General features: G+C 40.7%; 1 protein-coding gene across 4 annotated transcripts in view; it reads right to left on the bottom strand.

Annotated features, from left to right (window-relative positions):
* sox5 (SRY-box transcription factor 5) overlaps positions 1-20,623 on the bottom strand; it is a 236,306-nt gene that overhangs the window by 128,246 nt on the left and 87,437 nt on the right. For 2 of the 4 annotated variants that reach the window (XM_046872985.1, XM_046872986.1), the window contains one exon: positions 9,574-9,651. The exons of the other annotated variants lie outside the window; for them this stretch is intronic. In XM_046872985.1, coding sequence (XP_046728941.1) covers positions 9,574-9,599 — 26 coding nt within the window. In that variant the 5' untranslated portion in view covers positions 9,600-9,651. The remainder of the gene's footprint in view (positions 1-9,573; positions 9,652-20,623) is intronic. 4 annotated transcript variants of the gene reach the window in all.

Here is a 20,623-nt window from a genome sequence, read left to right as displayed (position 1 = left end):
GTGTGTTTATGTGCGTGTGTGTGTGTTCATGTGCATGTGTGTTCATGTGCGTGTGCGTATGTGTGTGTTCATGTGCGTGTGTTTGCATATGTGCGTGTGTTTGCATATGTGTGTGTGTTCGTGTGTGTGTGTGTGTTCTTGTGCGTGTGTTCATGTGTGTCTGTGTGTGTTCATGTGCGTGTGTGTTCATGTGCATGCGTGTGTGTGTATGCATTTGTGTGTATGCGTGTCTGTTTGCATGTACACATGCTTGCGTGTCTGTGTGTGTGTGTGTGTGTGTGTGTGTGTGTGTGTGTGTGTGTGTGTGTGTGAACTGAATTACTAAAACTACAATGAAATAAGTTCTAATTTAATGTTATTGCCAGATCAGTTGCAGGTCAATTAGTTGTTGTGCGTCTGGACCACAATCAACTTTGCAGCTCATCCAGAAACCTACACAACTTACACAAAATACACAACTTACACAACCTACACAACATTCACAACTTACACAACTTACACAATCTACACAACTTTTACAAACTACACAACTTTCACAACCTACACAACCTACACAACTTACACAACCTACACAACTTAGACAAACTACCCAACATACACAACCTAGACAACTTTCACAACCTACACAACTTACACAACCTACACCACATACACAACCGACACAACTTACACAACCTACAGGACTTACAAACTACCCAACATACAGAACCTAGACAACTTTCACAACATACACCACTTACACAACCTACACAACTTACACAACCTACACAACCTGCACAAACTAAACAAATTACAAAACCTACACAACTTTCACAACCTACGACAAAAAAATCGGAGACTAGATGAGATTAAATAAAAACAGAAAATAAATAAAAAGAAAAAAGAAAAGTCAAGAAAAGAGAAAAAAGAAGAGAAGAGAAGAGAAGAGTTGAGTTTTTGGGGTTTTATATATTGGTACAACATGATGTACAGTAGATACATTTTTTTAAGTGTCCCTGAAGAAATATATAAGTAACCGAGTAAATGTGTGTGTGTGTGTGTGTGTGTGTGTGTGTGTGTGTGTGTGTGTTTGTTGTGTAGCAGAAACACAAACGCTCAATGTGTTATGCAAATGTGTTTTCTTGACGTGCGTTTATTGGCAGCTATTGTTTTCAAAGGCTTTTTTTCCTTCCATGAGACAGTCTGTTGAGCTTTTGTGACGGGGTATAGTACATGTCATGAGGCCATGTATGCATTGTGTGTGTGTGTGTGTGTGTGTGTGTGTGTGTGTGTGTGTGTGTGTGTGTGATGCACAGTACCCATTTCCTGCGCTCCCGCCTGGCATACAGATGGTTAAGCCCATCAATGCAGAACAGTTTGGTTGGGGGAGGGGTGGTGGCACAGGGCACAGGCTACAGATGGCACAGAGGGCATCGCCAAGTGCTCGTGTGTGTGTGTGTGTGTGTGTGTGTGTGTGTGTGTGTGTGTGTGTGTGTATGGGACAATACCCTCACCCTATTCCCACAACCACACAAAGGCTTGGCGTTTACCACACACCTACTCCACGCACAGCTTTCTAACGTTTTGACCCAGCTCATCCATCCTTTCACTCATCCTTTACTCCATCACTCCATCCCTTTTTTCACCCCCTTACTCGTCTCTCCTCTTCCCTGCACTCTCCTTCCTCATTAACACTGATTCTTTGATATTTAATTATCTCTTATTCCCTCTCAGAACGTGATCTCCCTGGACGTCTGGCTCACGCAGACATGTGTACACGTGTCTCTGTGTTTATTTTTCCTCCTCAGGTCGACCTGTTCCTACATTTACATTTTTGTTTGTTTGTTTGTTTGTTTGTTCCTTTACCACGACTTCGATGCTCTCTGATGTGCCAGGATTATTAGGTGATTTGATTAGACGAATGTATTATTCAGATGAATCCAGAAATGCTGGTATTCTGGATGAGTGTGTGCTCATGATCAGAACTTTTGGGGGTAGAAGGGGCTGTGTGAGTGTGTGAGATGGTGGCTGGTGACACACAAAAGATGAAATGAGAAGAGATAAAATGAGAAAAGATGAGAATAGCAAATAATCAGGATGAGAAGAGACACATAAAAGAAGGGTTTGGAAGAGAAGAGAAGAGAAGAGAAGAGAAGAGAAGAGAAGAGAAGAGAAGGAAGAGAAGAGAAGAGAAGAGAAGAGAAGAGAAGAGAAGAGAAGAGAAGAGAAGAGAAGAGAAAAAGCAGAGAAGAGATACACAACAAGATAGAAAAACTAAGACTAAATAAAAAGAGAATAGAAGAGTTAAGAAAAAGAAAAGAACAAGAGAGAAAAGGAAGAGAAGCAAAGAAAAGAGAAGAGACAAGATGAGATGAGCTGAGATAAGAGAATAGGAACAGAATTGATGAGAAGAGAAAAGACAAAAAAAGATGAGATGGCATGGGTAGAGAAGAGAAGAGAAGAGAAGAGAAGAGAAGAGAAGAGAAGAGAAGAGAAGAGAAGAGAAGAGAAGAGAAAAAAGAGATAAAAGGAGAAACTGAAAGAGATGAAAAGAGATAAGAGAAGATAAAAGACAATAGTTAAGATGAGAAGATATATAAACAGATGAGATAAGAAAAGAAGAGAGGACTTACAGTATACAAAAGAGAACAGAAGAGAAGAAATTAGAATACTGATAGAGAAGAGAAGAGAAGAGAAGAGAAGAGAAGAGAAGAGAAGAGAGAAGAGAAGAGAAGAGAAGAGAATACTTCAAGAAAAGAGAAAAGATGAGATATAAAAAAGAAATTGAATGAGATGAGAAGAGATTGAAAAGAGAGACGAGTTAGGATGAGTAGATAGATAAACAGAAGAGATGAGAAATAAGGAAAAGAAAAGTAAAGAAAAGAAAAGGAGCAAGTAGAGGAAAAAAGAGATATAAAAGGTAGAAATAGGATGAGATGAGACGAGAGGAGAAGAGTAGAGAAGAAAGTGAGAGGATCTGCAGGTTAAGACGGTGAGTTGTGAAAAGTAGGATTAATAAAATATTCCTGAGAAATGTACATGTATGTATTGTAATTGCTCAGGATGCTCCTCATATTCACTGTAGGAACGAGAAATTTCAGTATCATACCACACTCGGCCAAGGGTGCCAATACTTATTTTTTTTACAGCTGAAACTCAAATCTTTATCAAATTCTATAACTTTTTCCTCAAACCTCTGAAGCTGTGAATAACAGGAAGTTTAGTTTCAACTCAAGTTGTCATGGAGACAACGCAACTCCGAACCGACGCTAATGCTTTTTCTCCAACGGGTTTTTTTTCCAACGGAACTGTTTGAAGGAGTGAAAATCAGGACCTGGAACTGTTCATGGTAGGAAATTGAACGGAAACGATGAAGAAGTACGTTTCTTCCAAAGTGGTCACGTGATCAGAAATCAGATCGCGGATCGCTGACACGGCGTGATAAACGGCAGCGTAGAAAAAGGGTATGAGTCTGATGAGGCTGTAACGACCGTAATGACTCGTTGCGCGTGATCGAGAAGAAGAAAAAGAAGAAGAAGAGGAAGAAGAGGAAGAAGAAGAATCGAAGCCGTTTCACCTCCACAACGTGTGTCTTTCACGGCGATACTGATAAGACTCCGAGGGGGAAAAAAAAGGGTAATATCAAGCCATCAATTTACTCCTCAACAATACCGGCACTTGGAGCACACCAGATGATTAGCCATTGTGTGCCTGCTAAGAGAACGAGAGAGAGAGAGAGAGAGAGAGAGAGAGACAGAGAGAGAGAGAGAGAACGAATGAATGAATAAAGAGCGGCGCTACAATAATGAGGATGTTTGCTGTCAGCTCTTCAGTCGCTAAATAACAGATGCACCGCGAGCAGCAGATGTGTGCAATTGGAGTCACATCTGAAAACGCAGCTCGACAGAGAGGCCCTTTTTTTCTCTTTCTTTCTTTTTTCTTTTTTTTTTTTAAAGCACACACTTTGTCTCTCTGTTTGTTTCTCTCTCTCTCTCTCTCTCTCTCTCTCTCTCTCTCTCTTTCTCTCTGTCTCGCTGCATCCTTCTGCTTCTCGGTGCCACCTCGAGCCAAAAACCCGCCAAGGAAAAAGACGGCGCCAATCTTTCCGTCGAACCTTTGAAGAGATTTGGAAAGAGATGACATGGGGAAATTACGAGTAGTGTAGCGTCCTGCCGTGCGGGTTTGACGGCGCTTGGAACGCGACGTGGGGAAAACGTTTTGTACAAAGATAAGCGCGCACACGCACAGCACACACACACTTGCACGTGCGTGTGCGCTAACACACACATGTACGAGTTTACACTTAGCGGTCCCTCGACTCTTGTTCGTCTCTTAAGCGAAGTTTCGACAACACCAGGTAAAAGTTGATAAGAAACTTTTTTGAGGGACTCGTAACTCGCACAACTCGGAACACACAAATACAGAGTGTCTGTTACATGCATCCATTTTCTTGTTCACACTTATTTTTTTATACTACTGAGATTCTGTATTGTACTGTCCCCCTTTTCAAGGCCCATCCGGATTTCTGATCTCTCACTCATGATGTCAATCAGCATCACATGATTACTTACAGATTAGTTTCAGGTTATTTATATGTTATTTACAGATTAGTTTCAGGTTATTTATATATTTACAGGTAATTTACAGGTGAGTTACAGGTGAGTTACAGGTTAGTTTATATGTTATTAACAGGTGAGTGTCAGGTTATTTATGTTATTAACAGGTGAGTTTCAGGTTATTTATATATTTACAGGTTATTTACGGTTTGGTTTCAGGTTATTTATGTTATTAACAGGTGAGTTTCAGGTTATTTATATATTTACAGGTTATTTACAGGTGAGTTACAGGTGAGTTTCAGGTTATTTACAGGTTAGTTTTAGGTTATTTATATGTTATTTACAGGTTAGTTTCAGGTTATTTATATATTTACAGGTAATTTACAGGTGAGTTTCAGGTTATTTATATGTTATTTACAGGTTATTTACAGTTTAGTTTCAGGTTATTTACAGTTTAATTACATGTTATTTACAGGTTAGTTACAAGTTAGTTTTAGGTTATTTACAGGTTAGTTACAGGTTATTTAACAGGTTTTTACAGGTTATAAACAGGCTACTTCAATGTTAGTTTCTGTTTACTCTTAAGTTACTTTAAGTTTAGTTACAGGATACTTTCAGTGTAGTTTCTGGTTATTTATGTGTTACTTACAGGATAGTTTCAGGTAATTTATATTACCTTACATTCAGGTAATTTTTATTTTATTTTCAGATTAGTTACAGGTTAGAGAAATGTTATTTATAGGTTACTTTCAGGGTAGTTACAGGTTACTTTCAGGTCAGTTTTAGATTAGTTACAGGTTAGTTTCAGGTTAGATACAGGTTAGTTTCAGGTTAGATACAGGTTAGTTTCAGGATTGTTTCAGGTTAGTTACAGGTTAGTTTCAGGTTATTTATAGGTTAGTTTCAGGTTGGTTACAGGTTAGAATTAGCTCCTCAGTATTAAACTCTATACATTGGATACAAACAGAAAACTCAGGGCTCATGACGGTTTGTTGCTGTACGACATATTCTTAAAAAATCAAATACAGTGTACAACTTACACAAAACTACAGCTTATTTTTTATTCAGTGATGTTTTAAGTTGTTTTTAGGTGATTTCTTGTTAAAAGTTGTGTTTAGTCTGTCAATTTTTAGAGTTTTTTGTTGTGACTTTTGTTTTTAGATTGTTTATTTTTCTTTGCAGTTTTTTAGGTTGTTTGTTTTGTTGTTGTTGTTGTTGCCCACACCTACAAAGAAAACAAGGAGAACAGAAGGATCAAACCTATCACCCTGGAGATGTGAGTTATTCCTGGAGTCCTCGTATTTATTAAGGAATGGCTATTATCATTGAAAAGCCACCAAGAATCATAATATATTTCAAATATTTTTTGACTACTGCCCAGCAGTCATACCACTTTTGGGGCCACTACGGGTAGCCCACTGTGGGTCACATGGCTATGTTTTTGATGCCCTACTTATTGAAAGCAGCCCACACTCAGCCTATACTTTGGGATTCTTACTGGGGACCCTCCCTCAGGGACATGTTTGCTGAGTGGGCTTGAGGTGGGAAAACTTAGGAAGGTTTTAAATCAAGACATGCAGCTGCATTCTGGATCCATTGCAAAGGTCCAATGTCCTTCAAAGACAGAGCTGCCTGGACAGAAGTATGGCTCAGTGGTTAAGACTTTGATTACTGATTGGGGATTCAAGCGCTGGTATCACCAAGCTGCCACTCTTTGGGCACCTGAGCAAGACCCATAACCCTCTTTTTTCCTCCGGGGGCGCTGCATCATGACCCCAGCTTCTTAACGTCGCTGGGATATGCGAAGAAGGAATTTCACTGTGCTATAAAGTACAAGTGACAAGTATAAAGCACCCAAATCAACCCCTGAGTGGCGTATGTGATAGAAACTGATGAATATTGTAAAGATGAAGTCGATATAAACGTGTTAGAATTAAAATACAAGAAGAAATGGATAAGTGATTGTCCGTGGTTACACCAAGGTTGCGTACAGAGATCTGAACAGATAATTCACAGCAGAAATCCTGAGTTGATTTTATTATTATTATTTTTTTAAATAACAAGCGGGCAAACGAAAAAAGTAGAGCAGAAAAAGAAACCAAATTTTTACCTGCTGTGTGAATAAACGTGGATGTTTTACGCTTTAGAACTCTTTATGGTAGGAGATCCTTCAAATGGCATGTTTACTCATGGCTGGTCTGACACATGACTACATACATAACACACACACACACACACACACACACACACACACACACACACACACACACACACACTGAGACAGCACGCAGTGTGCTGGAACAGGAGTGTATTCTGTGTATCCTAAGTGTGTATGTATGTGTGTGTGTGTGTGTGTGTGTGTGTGTGTGTGTGTGTGTGTGTGTGTGTGATCTGCATGGATTTTTTACTCTCAACTGTTGTGCCCATGGGACCAGATGTCACTACCACTCTCTCAATCAGTTCCCTTTCTCTCTCTCTCTCTCTCTCTCTCTCTCTCTCTCTCTCTCTCTCCCTCCACATCTCTTTTTCTCTCTATCCGTCTCTCATTCTGGTTCTGCAGAACAGCAGATGGAGATTTTTTTGCGTCTGTATTTTTTTTCCTCATCACAACCGAGAGGTCACGTGTGATGCGTGGGGTTGCTGCTTTCTTTAATTTTTTCTCTTTTCTTGTTCACTTTAATTGTTTTTACAAGTCTTTGTTTCACCGAGAAGGAATAAAATAAAAAAGAAAGAAATAAAAACCACAAGGAAATAATAAAAAAAAACACCACTGTACACTTTCACGGCTCGCTGCTCGGGTCGTTCGGTGTAGCTCTGGATCCGGGTCTGCGCTCGGGTGTATTATTTCATTAAGTGCTTTTCACCACAGAGGGGGGATTTGGGGATGAAGCTCCAGGATGTGTGTGACAAGGTCATGACCTCTGACAAATCTCTCTCCCTCACACAAACACACACACACGTGGAGACGAAAGAGTTTGAAGCTACTGTCAGAGGCGTGGAGAGATCAGATGGCCGAGGAGAAGTGCAGAAAGGAGAGGTGGATCGGTGTGGAGAAAAGGAGGAGTGTATTAAAAATAGAGAGGGACAGAGAGAGAGGTAGGGGTGTAAAAGGGGGTGGGGGTAGTAGGGTTAGTGGAAGCCAGTTAGACAGAATTCGGCATTGTTCAGGCCGAGAGCTCGCCGTTCTGTTGATCCCGACTGATCCAAAGAAACAAAACTGCATTGTTCCTCGCAGATGGAAGCGAGTGTCGCCAAGGTAACCGGATTAATCTCTTTCTCTTTTCCTCCGCTTCCTCCGGTGGAGAGGGCTAATCGCGGCGCGCCATTCACGCCAAAGCCGGGGCCTCAAAGCCCGGGCCTCTAACTAGCCCTCTAATTAGCCGCAATTACAATGAAGACAACATGATGAGATAATAGAAATTTGCAAAATAATGACATACCACGGCAAAATATTCCTCCTCCTAAGCAGCACTGCTTTTTTTCCCCCTCTCTCACCCTGTGTGTGTGTGTGTGTGTGTGTGTGTGTGTGTGTGTGTGTGTGTGTGTGTGTGTGTGTGTCTCGGCACAACCACAATGAGCCGGGGCCCTTTTTTTTAAAGCCGAAGGGGCAGAATGGTGCTGCATTCGGAGGCACAGAACCCCATTGTCAACCTCCTCCTTTTTTTCCCTCAATCAACAGCCCATTGTCTGCTTTCTTAAATAAAAATGACTCGAAATGCAGGCACAAATAATGATCTGCTTCTCACCAGCATGTAAAACACACACACACACACACACACACACACACACACACACACACAGCAACACATGATATCGGATACATGCGTGTATATACATTGATACAAATCCTGTTGGTTTAATAGATAGATCGATAGATCGATAGATCGATAGATAGATAGATAGATAGATAGATAGATAGATAGATAGATAGATAGATAGATAGATAGATAGATGGATTTCAGTAAGCATGCTAGCATTTAGCTGCTGCCTAACACTAGTGAGTTTGCTACACAGTAGAATAGTTGATAGGCTAATATTAGCTGGCATCATTACACAACTTTCCACATGCTAGCTGTGTGTAGATTGCTAGTTAACTACTACTATTTGTCAATACAATAATAGCTAGCTTGTCAAAAACATCCCAGTCTTAGATAAGGCAATAGTATGCCTGAGAGTTTCCAGTTTCCCAAGTAACCATGCTAGATAATCACCAATGCTAAAGTGTTGCTAAAGGTTGTATTATCAAAGCTAATCAGTAGGCTAGGTTTTTTTTCCAGTATGTTTTGGAGTATAATTGCACTGTACTGTAAAAACTGTCACCGTTGATGTATTTGAGGAGCGCAAAAGGATGCTACGTTCGATTAAAGCACATGAGGATCAAATAAAGCGAAAATTCCTAGTCGTAAAGCCAGAAGCGGGATGGAACGTCATGCCCCAACGCCTGCCCTGATTGACCATAACAGTTAAAGGAGTATTTGCTTTAAATCAACACAACATCCACATACTGGATAAATCTCTTATTTTAGCTGGTTAGCTAGATAATAAACTGCTTTAATAGAGGTTTTTGTGTTTTTCTATTGCTCTGTTACTCGAAATCTATAGGTTCAGACTTTCTACTTCCGACAGGTAGCGCCGTCTTGTCAGAAATATGGAACTACTTTATGTGTGAAGCTTAGTTCTTTTGATTACTATTCATTGTGTAGTGTTTTGTGTACATCTGGGTACTATGCGTATATTTGTGTACTAGCCTAAATTTTTTACATTTCCTATTGAAGTTTTTAAAAGCTGGAAAGTCAATAAACGGCGAGCGAAAATTGAGGGGGCCGTCTTACATTTTGCTCACGCACTACGGGGTACCACGTAAGCGTTTTTAGACGTAAACACTATTTTTGACGTATAGACGTAGCTTGAATGTATGTTAGTATGTGAGTGAGCGAGTGGTTGAGTAGCATATGTGATGACGTGAAATTTAAACCAGCCGCTATTGTGTAAACTCCCAGAATTCCCTGCAGAAGTTGCCAAATACAGATCGACTCACCTATCTTCAGATTTGGCGTTCTTCATTCCTCCCCTGAGTTCGAGAGCGTGAGTGTGTCTGCACGACAGCAGGACACGTCTGCAAACACAGTCATTAGATAAAGACGAGGGTTAGCTTGTGTGTGTGAGAGAGAGCGAGAGAGAGGATGTGGGTTAATATGTGTGACTTGGTGAGTGTGGGATGATTATGAGATGAAAGGCGCGATGTGCGGGGCTCGTAATGAGACTACAGGGTGATTAATACTGACACTGTGAGCTGCCTCTAATTACTCTAATTCAATCAGTCCTATTCCACACACACACACACACACACACACACACACACACACACACACACACACACACACACACATATATTCGTCTTACTACCTTTCAAGGACCTTTCACTGACCTAAATCTAATTCGAACCTTAACCCCAGGAAGATGCTGCTGTTCATTTTTGGTTAAACACAAAAAAACAGGTTTTGCTTTCTGAAGACTGCCAAATGTCAAACTTTCGTAACCTTGCGGGGACATTTGATCCCTATTAAGACATCAAAACAGACACACATATACATGCCATAAGTGCAGCTCTAGAAAATATGACTTCTTTAAAATGCAGTTGTGTTCAGGATAGAGCGTTACAGGGTCGCGATATTACAATATACAGTATATGCAAACAAACAAATAAATAAATAAAACCAAATTAAGAGTAACATTTTTAACATCCAGCAAGTAAACGCTAAAGCACATCCCAATCCCTCCCTCGACACACACCTCCTTCTTCTGGATTGTCCTGCTCTTTCTGGCGTAATTATTAGAAACCCGTTGACTGACGACCTCGTAAACGAGTAGCGTTCTGTGATAGTGCTTCACTTTGTTTTCGCGTGGGATCAGAAAAAGGAAGTTGCAGCCAATTATCATAATTAAGCCACCTGATTTGCTCGCTGGCATGTGGGAAAGCATGGCTCTCGTTAGCTAAACGCCTCTGGAACGTATTTTGGGGCTGTCGCCGCTGGGGTCGTAAACAAGGGAAACGCTCTGACGCGTAGTTTTTTTTTTTACGTGACCGGTCTCTGTGCTCACTCTCTCTCTTTTTCTCTCTCTCTTTCGGTTTTCCTTTTTCTGCCTGCTGTATATCCAGCTCTTTCCTTTGTGTGTGTGTGTGTGTGTGTGTGTGTGTGTGTGTGTGTGTGTGTGTGTGTGTGTGTATGATGTGCAAACACAACTTTGGCGGGGGGTAAAGGGTAGGAAAGATGAATTGCTCTCCATTCAAGACCTACGTGGCGACATCGAGCCTGGCTGATAAGAGCAAGAGCTGAACCGTGTGTGTGTGTTTGTGTGTGTGCATGTGTGCGCGCACACGTGTGTGAATATATGTGTGTTTTGTCTCCGACTGCCTTCTTATCTTTGTTTCTGCTCAACACAACAGAGTTCTTGTAAGTAGGAATAGGTGGGTTCTTATGTGCAAAAGGTGTGGAGGTATTGTGTCAGTGTGTGTGTGTGTGTGTGTGTGTGTGTGTGTGTGTGTGTGTGTGTGTGTGTGTGTTTAAGGTAAGGGTGAGACTTTAGAGGACATTAGTGAGTAAAAGCCTCTTTGTCAAGGGGTGTGGGGGGGATGAGGGGGTGCAAGATGAGAAGAAAGGGGTCGAAGTGGAGGGGAGGCGAGGCCTCCAGGATAATGAACTTCATTGTGCTTCCATTTGTCTGAGGAATGCGTCGAGGTATGGTTCAAATCAATACCCCCCCACACACACACACCCATCACCACCACCGCAGGACCCCACAAACCCTGCCATTGTCCCCTCCCTGCCACCCCCTATCTACCACAGACGAGAATTTGGTACCAGAAACTCCCCCAATTTAATTTTATTTTTTAAATTTCTGTAAGAAAGAGCCAATATATGGGGCAGAGCTCAACCTTGCTGTATTTGGCCTTAATTAGAACAGACTCGAACGGCGGGCTGCTAAATTAGTGCTGTAACCGTAACCGTGCCCAAGCTTGGGAATCAACAGATGAGGACTCGACAGTCAAAGGGCAGAGGCTGGAAGATTAAATGCTGCCTCGAAAAGCCGACAGACCGACCAACCCCACACACACACACACACACACACACACACACACACACACACACACACACGTGGCTTCACCTGGCAGGCAGCTTGCTAAAAGGGGGTAAGTAGGGAAGAGGGGGAGGGAGGGAGGTGCGCAAGTGAGAAGCCTCGGATTGACTACGTTTAATTAGTGTCAGTGGATCGGTCCCAGCGGAGTCGACTAATTAAGGTCTAACGCGTAGATGTAATTACCTGCAAGCGATGAACATGTTTCATTTAACACGAGCCTCCTGTTTGAAACGGTGCAGCTCCAACGCGCCGAACGCAGGTACACCCGACTCGTGATAGAATGCGCGAGTCTTGCAGCAACCCCAGAAGTTGCACATTTAAAAAAGCCTGGTGTGGATATCAAATGAGCTCCACAAGAGGGCTGAGACTATTACTTCATGCATGCATGACCTTTTTTTTTTAGATGTTTAATCAGATGTTTAGTCATAGGTGGTGGAAGAAATAGGAAGGAAGGGATGGAAGAAGCGAAGAATGAAAGAAATACTAAATGCTGTAACATTGTACGAACCGCATTGTATTAACCCGATTGGTCGAAATGAAGGATACGCCCATATCATACTCATTTACTTCTTCATTTACAACATTCAGCAGATGCTCTTATCCAGAGCGACTTACAGACATTTTGTATATGTAAATGATTGTGATATCATTTTATCACTCATTTCAATTCCTCATAAGCCTTGCGCAATCCTTTTTTACCAGCACCGAGAGGCAGAGGAGAACCAAAACAACAGAGAATCCACGGACAATGAAATCGGACCTAGACTGCACCCCTGAGTGCCCCCGCCGCTCTGGCTATTACTGGACCACTTTTCCCAGCAGTCAATGGTGCAGACGGGCCTCTAAGCTCGCTCTGAGCGCAGCAGTGCCTCGCCTCGGTACAGTCACTCTGTGGTCGCGTCACATCATTTAAAAGTTCATTTTAATTGATTTCAACCCTGGGAACATGCTTTTCTGCTCAATGGAAGCCTTTTTCTCTCTCCACGTAACGCACTCTCCGACTGTTTTTTTTTTTTTTTTTTCCCTGCTGCTGCAAGCGAGTGTGTGAATGTGTGTACATCTAAGTGCGCTTTTTTTTCTCCTACCCTTTCCCTTTCTCTCTTTCTTTGGGTTTTTGTCGAAAGTGCATTAGCTTCCAAACAGAGTAATGTGCGTTCGATTGTGAATCAATAGCACTCACCTCCCTGCAAGTAGACGCAGAGGGTTGGGAAGGGAAACGCGTGTTTGTAAACAGTGCCATGGCAACTATGGCTACTGTGAAATTGGAGCATTACCTTGAGGTAAAAGTCCGTTTTTTTCGCCTTATCCAACATTGCTAGTTACATGCATGTAGTAAGAGAAAAAAAACTAAAAACTAATCTCCCCAAACAGAGACAAAAAAGCTGCATGTGAAAAATTTGAAAGGGGACGGACAGTGATCTCCACGCCATCAGTTCCCTCTTTATCTTATTGTTCTTTCTGCTTTAGTTCTATTCAGGATGAAAAAAAAATAACCCCAATATGCTTTGCATGCTTGAACTCCAACAATAAGGTGATTGTCATTCTCTGGCGGTCATGTGAGACAGAACGGCGATGTTTAGGATTGATTAAAAGGCATGGCACTGCATGACATTAGCTTGTCGCTGTGTTCTGTTAGGAGCATCAAACAAGAATGCAAGTGCCTTTGAATGTCCTTGATCTCCTTTCAACCTGGAACAAGGGATGTAATGGGAAACATATTGGTTACCTGAGAAAAAACAGATAGAAATACAGACATGACTAGAGGATGTGCTATTTGTTTTGGTTTGTTGGTTGAGAATAGAGCCTGGGATCCTCCATCAGACACAACAATAAAACTTTGGAGGATGAATACATTCACATAAAAAAAAAAAATATTGTAGCAAGTGATGTTGGAATGATGTCTATGAGGTTGGAAGCTGGAGGAACTGTCAGGGCAGTGGTGTAAAATATTTGAGTAAATTTACCTATTTACTGTATTTAAGTAATTTTCATCTACTTTTCATCTACTCATATACTCCAGTTTATTTATCCTTTTTAAATGGTTCTTCTACTTTGTTACTTGATACTGTAATTTTATTTGGTTTATATTTTAAGCTATCTTTTTGAAAGATTGCTTTACTAATGTCTTTTATTGTTTTTGTTTTGCAGTCCTGCAGTGTTGAGGTCCCCCTTTTTCATTAGTATTTTAGTATTTTACCCTCACAAATAAACTATGTTGAGGACGAGTGCATCGTTTAGCCTCAAGTCATATTGAAATTGGTGACTTTGAACTTGAAATGGAGTACGTTTTGAAGTACGAGGTGGCATCAAAAAGTTTGGCGATCTCTGTTTACAAGAAAATGCCTTATTTATCAATGTTTACACACTATCACCTTCAAAATAGTCCCCTTGCACGGCAATACAGCGCTCCCAGTGTTCCTGACACTTCTGGAATGTGTCCTGAACGTCTACTTTTTACAGTGTGTCAAGCACTTTCTGCAATACGGGAAGAGGGCGAAGTCCGCAGGAGACAAATCTGGTGGGTAGGGTGGGTGCAGAAGTTGTTATGTTTCCAGTGAGAAACTCATGTGTGACTAAAGCTCATGACAGAGTGTTCTAACTTACTATCCATGATGAAATTGCAGACGTTGTAACGCACATGGTCAGAATATCACCGGTTGCACAGCTCCAGATATACACAGGACGATGTCTTCGGGCACACCGACTTATAAAGGTCGGTGCTCCCTATCACTGCGCGTGCAGCCTTGTGCTGCCACCTGTTGGCAATCTATACTTTTACTCAAGTAGTATTTTCAGGTACTCTTTCCACCTCTGGTCAGAGCCAGAAGTTACCCCCAATGACCAAAGCCTTAAAAAGCACTTTTCCTGATAGTCACTTTTACCACAGGTAGTATGTACACCTTAACCCCTTTGTATGCTAGTTATCAAGAACACAAATCTATGGAATTGCACCCGCATCCCAGCTTCTCTAAGGTGGTATGTCAGTTTCCCCTGGCCCACAATGAGCAATTCTCCAAACTGCACAAACAAGTAATAAAAATACCAGAGGGACACATGAAATCCCCGTACTCCCCACCCCAACCCAGGCTCGTGCACTCTCCGCTCGGTTGTGACAAAGAATTCCATTCAAACGCTGAGTGACTTCTCTTATGACGCATGGACCGACTTAACGCACAATAGCTCTTGCGGAAACAAAAGGCAGATTATTAAGTTAGAGAAGAAAAAAGGATGGGAAGGGGGGGCTTGAGGGGCAGAGAGAGGAAGAGATAGAGCTAAAGAATGAAAGAGAGAGAGAGAGAGAGAGAGAGAGAGAGTGAGACAAAAGACAAAACGTGGCAGTTCACTATGGGCAGTCGCACATCTGGTGACCATGTGTGGCTGAGATCGAGTGCTAATGATGGTCTTCCTGAACTCTCAACAATTAGCTAGACCTAGGGCAAGACCATCCTTCTGTGAACAAAAAAAAGCAGAAGAACAAGGGGGGAGATGGGCAAAACTACTATACAGACCATTTAGGGAAATAATACCTAAACAACAAAACCTTTTTTGGACCTGTGGATATTATGGTAAAAACTTTGAGAGAAAACTTTTTGAAAAAGTAGTGTAAAAGTCTGTACCATTGTGTCTTGGAGATCTGGTACCATACAGCATGCAACCTTTAGTACAGATCTTTACCTAGAAAAGTAGATGTAGTGTTCCCTGTTTAGATCTTTCTAAATCTTTTTCTGTTTCTGGACTAATCCTTCACTCTACATGTGTGCAACTTTAACTATTAATTATGAACCATTTCAACACTAAGGGACATGGTGGTGCATCAAAGAACCTAGGTTTTATCCTGAACGCAGGTTGCTGTCAATGTAAATGTTCTTCTAGGACCTGAGTGGGTTTCCTCATAGGTTCTTCAGTTTCCTCCTACTGTGACTGAATAAGTGTTTGTGGTGTAAAGATGGGTCGTTCATGAACGAGTCTTTAATGTGACTCAAAGAGTCAAAGATTCGTTCGTGTTCATTTTCGCATGAGCAAAGCATCGCAAAATCTCAAAAGGTTATGAATTGTAGTTCATCTTTTGACTCTCCTAGTCCGAGTCTTTCATGTGACTTCTATAGACGCTATGCAGTACATTAAACAGAAAACAGAATTGAGTCATCTGATGAATCGTTAATTCTTTTGTCACATGAATTCCATATATGCTACACAATTCAATAGATCTGTTTATCATTATTTGTCCTCAGTTGCATTGTCATATTTTTATTATTGGAACTGTAGTCAAAGTTAGTGTATGTAGACGTGTTGGGGATCTGCTTATTGAAAATGCAACATTTTATATTATTTCCGATCAAAAAACCGAAATGAACCAAATGACTCCAAAAAGATTTTAAAATCAAAGTCACTAAAATAAGCCGATCTTCCCATCACTAGTATGGTGCCCAGGTATATTCCTGCCTTCTTTCCTGACTGGGACCAGAAGATAAATGGCAACTGAAGATGAATAAATGAACATATATCTACATTTCAGTATAATGGTACCACCAAAAATACAAGAAAAAGAACTGGAGGTGTTTTTCCCTTTACAAAGGACATTCAGGCAGCTGCCTCATTGACCTGTGATTAGCACCTCTCTTTCTTGTAGTCCCATTCACTGTTCCTCACATTATCCATGTAACCATTTATATATATATATATATATATATAGATATATATATATATATATATATATATATATATATATATATATATATATATATATATATATGATATATAGATATATAGATATATATATATATATATATATATATATATATATATATATATTATATATATATATATATATATATATATATATATATATATATATATATATATATATATATATATATATATATCTCCATAATATCCATTTATTGTCCCACTTCCTGGCCATATTTCTGAGCCACTCGTTGCCCCTTTCACCATCCTCACATATATTGTACTCACCTATATTGTATTTCATTACCCTGTCCACTGTTCTGTGGACTGTCTATCATTTTCACTGTCCCGCTCTCTGTTCCACTCACTGTCCCTCTCACTAACACTGTGACCTCTCAACATCTGGTTTACTGTCCCATTCACTGTTCCTCACATTATCCATGTAACTGTTTCATTCATTGTCCTTTACATTGTCCCATTAATTGTCTTTTTCATTGTCCATATTATGGGCAACTTGTTGTCCCTATCAATGTCCCTCTCACTATCCTCTCTATTTTTACTCTATCTCTATTCACTGTCCCGTCCACTGTTCTGTTTAGTGTCTCCCACACTATTGTTTTCACTGTTCCACATACTGTATTGTTCTCTGTCCCTTTCATTGTCCAACCATTGTCCCACTCACTGTCCCACTCACTATTACTCTGTGTATCTCCTCATCTGTTTTCTGTCTCATTCACTGTCCTTCACATTGTCCCATTCATTGTCCCTCTCACTGTCCATATCACTGGGCCACTTGTCCTTATCACTGTCCCTGTCAGAAAATGCAACACTTCTCTCAGAAAATTGTTCCAACTGCAAATGTTTTGATACTCACATGTTTTTGTTTGCACTGCAAAGAAAAGAAAGAAAAAGAAAAGTCAAACTTGATAAGATTTCACATAGAACTCAAAAATGAGCTGGACAATGTTATTGGCACTATGTCAAAATTGTAAGATATAATTGATTGTCAAGCATGTGATTCTCCTGTAATTTGTATTTAGACACACCTGTGACAAGTAACAGGTGTGGGCAATATAGTAATCACACCAGTTAAAATGCAGCAACGTTGACTCAACATTTGTGTTGTGTGTCACACTGAGCATGAAGAAAAGAGGATTTGGGAGAAATTTTTCGGAAAAACATGGACAATCTCAAGGCTGCAAGTCCATCTCCAGAGATCTTAATGTTGCTGTGTCCAATGAGCGCAATATCATCAAGAGGTTTACAGCCCATGGCACTGTAGCGAACCTCCATGGATGTGGACGGAAGAGCAAAACGAATAAAAAATTACAACAAAGGATTGTTCGAATGGTGGATAAAAACCCCTGATTAACTTTCAGACAAATTCAAGCTGATCTGCAAACCGTCTAACCGTCGCCATCTGAATGAAAAGAGACGCTATGGTAGGAGACCCAGGAGGACACCACTGCTGACACAAAGGCATAAAAAAGCAAGACTGGAGTTTGGCAAAACTTGAGACAAAAAATAGAGCTTTTTGGTAAAGGACATCATGGCACTGTTTACAGAAAAAGAAATGAGACCTTCAAAGAAAAGAACACAGCCCCTACAGTCAAACACGGTGGAGGTTTAAAGATGTTTTGGGTCGTTTAGCTGCTTCTGGCACTGGATGCCTTGACTGTGTGAATGGTATCATGAAATCTGTTGAGTATTGAAGAATTTTGGGACGCAAAGTAGCGGGCAGTATCAGAAAGCTGCGTCTCCACCAGAGGTCATGGGTCACACTTCAAAAAGCACTCAGTAATGGTTACAAACAAAGAGCTGGAGAGTTCTTAAATGCAACAATAAGTCCAGATCCGAATCCCATAGAACACCTGTGGAGAGATCTCAAAACTCTCAAAAGCAGTTGGGAGGAACCATCCAAGAGTGGTCCAAAATTCCTGTATATATATATACATGTTAAGATAATGGTAGCACCAAAGTTACAAGAAAGGAATGTTTATTTTTCTTTACAATGGACAACTTGTCTGCTGACCTGTGATGGGCATCTCTCTTTCTTACAAAGAATCTAATCTTGGTGGTGTGGTATTCAGGGGTGAACAGCTTTGCGGAAGGCCGCATCGGTGGGATGAAACGTAAGCTCAAATGTTAAAAAAATTAATTTGTCATTTGAAGCGAGATCGGCCAGGGTCCCTTCCCTAGAGCGCTCTCTGCGGCCTTGATTCATCGAGGGGCTGCTATACACGGTCAAGGTCTTTAGCGAGGGTTCGACGCTGGAAGCAATTACCAGCACAGCGAAGTCGTCGGAGAAGTGTGGGTGGCTTTGTTCGCTGGAGATTGGCTCCATTGGCGCCGCTATTGATGTGTGCCGCAGATTTCTGAAAGGTGTCGGCTGAGCTGACCCCAGGGAGGTGCAAAACATGGAAAAAGTTTCAGCAAACAATTTGCTTCGAATGGGAAGGTCTCATCATACGCTCGGAAAACCTGTTGTGTAACTGTGTGTTATATAAAATGAATAGAGAGCTCAAGACAATTTAGTAAAAAAAAAAAAAGTATCTTTCATTCTGAGTCTTAGAGGGGGAAGAGGGAAATGTAGAAACACAAAGAAAGGAGAAAAAGATCAATAAAAGTGTACTTCATCCTCTCTTAGGCCATTTTAACAGATACCACCACTCCTGCCACCATTATTGTATAAGAGGTTTCAAGCTGAAAGAATCTGTGAGAACAAATGAAAATTGGGAAACTGTGGTACAACTAGCAAGAACAGAACATTGAGATTCTGAGTTTTTATTACGACTTTAATATATTCTGAACCAAAAACTTCTGCTAACCTCAGACAATCTCAGTGGCATAAAACGCAACAGCGTTAGCATAGTGTGTAAATTCTGGCTTCTTCACCTCAATTATATCATTCATTTTCACCAGAAACTGTATATTGTTTTTACTATGATAACAGTAAAACGTTGTATTTTTCTTTGCACCTGTTTGCTTTTGTTATATTTACATTTTTATTTCTGTCATTTAGCAGATGCCCATGTCCAAATTTTTAAACAGTCAGTCAGTCAAACACTTAATCAATCAGTCGAGCTGCTTACTGCCAGGATTAGGGATGTTTAGGGATATGGCCACTTTTGTTTGCAGTTTTTGTGGTGTTTATGAGACGTGTTGTTTGTGAGACTTCTAATGTTTGTGGAGTTTGTGGAATTTGTTAGACTATTGGTGTTTGTGAGGTTTGTGGTGTTTGTTAGGGATTGTGAGATTTGTGAGGCTTGTGGTGTTTGTGATACTTGTGGTGTTTGTAGTATTTGTGAGGCTTGTGGCGTTTGAAGTATTTGTGAGGCTTGTGGTGTTTGTAAAACTTGTGGTGTTTGTAGTATTTGTGAGGCTTGTGGCGTTTGAAGTATTTGTGAGGCTTGTGGTGTTTGAAGTATTTGTGAGGCTTGTGGTCTTTGTGGAATTTGTGAGACTTTTGATGTTTGTGGAATTTGTTAGACTATTGGTGTTTGTGAGGTTTGTGGTGTTTGTTAGGGCTTGTGAGATTTGTGATACCTGTGGTGTTTGTGATACTTGTAGTGTTTGTAGTATTAGTGAGGCTTGTGGTGTTTGTAGAATTTGTGAGGCTTGTGTTTGGTAGTGGTGTAATTTCAACTTATAACCTTCTGATGAAAAGTCCAACACCTTAACCACTGACCAACCGCTTCTAATTATTGTGTCTTTGACTAGGAAGTTACAAAGGATGAAAAAGGAAATGTGAACTTTATACCACATGCTTCATATCTGTTGCTTCAGGGTCTCAGCCCTGATACACACCTCTGATAAGAACCACAGATTAATCGAGTGATTTAAAAACTTTCAATCGATCAAACTAACAAAGAAATGAATACTAATTTGATTCAGTTGATTTGTTGTTGTTCTGTGTGATGCGTTAATACCGGGTTCCATGCCTACAACATGCTAACGCCTACAGCTGACAGAACTGACATGTGAAAAACTTTTTCTGACCAATTATCTTGCCAGTTCTTCTTCCAGATTGCCATAGTTTACAAACACTACTAATCTCAGAGGGCAAATCCAGACAGACTTCCTCAGTTATTTCAAATGTCAGTCAATAGGCCTTATGTCTTATTGATTGACAGACAACTGCCAGAGTCTGTAGCAACAGCTACAAGCTGTACTGCAGGTTCAGGTTTATGCCTGGTTCAGTAAGGAAATAAGATGAGGTTTGGAGGGGATATGCCATGCCTAATGTTTGCCATTTCCACCAG

The sequence above is a fragment of the Silurus meridionalis genome, chromosome 18 (genome assembly GCF_014805685.1).
Source record: "Silurus meridionalis isolate SWU-2019-XX chromosome 18, ASM1480568v1, whole genome shotgun sequence".
Classification (NCBI taxonomy): domain Eukaryota; kingdom Metazoa; phylum Chordata; class Actinopteri; order Siluriformes; family Siluridae; genus Silurus; species Silurus meridionalis.
This window is presented reverse-complemented; position numbering and strand designations above follow the sequence as displayed.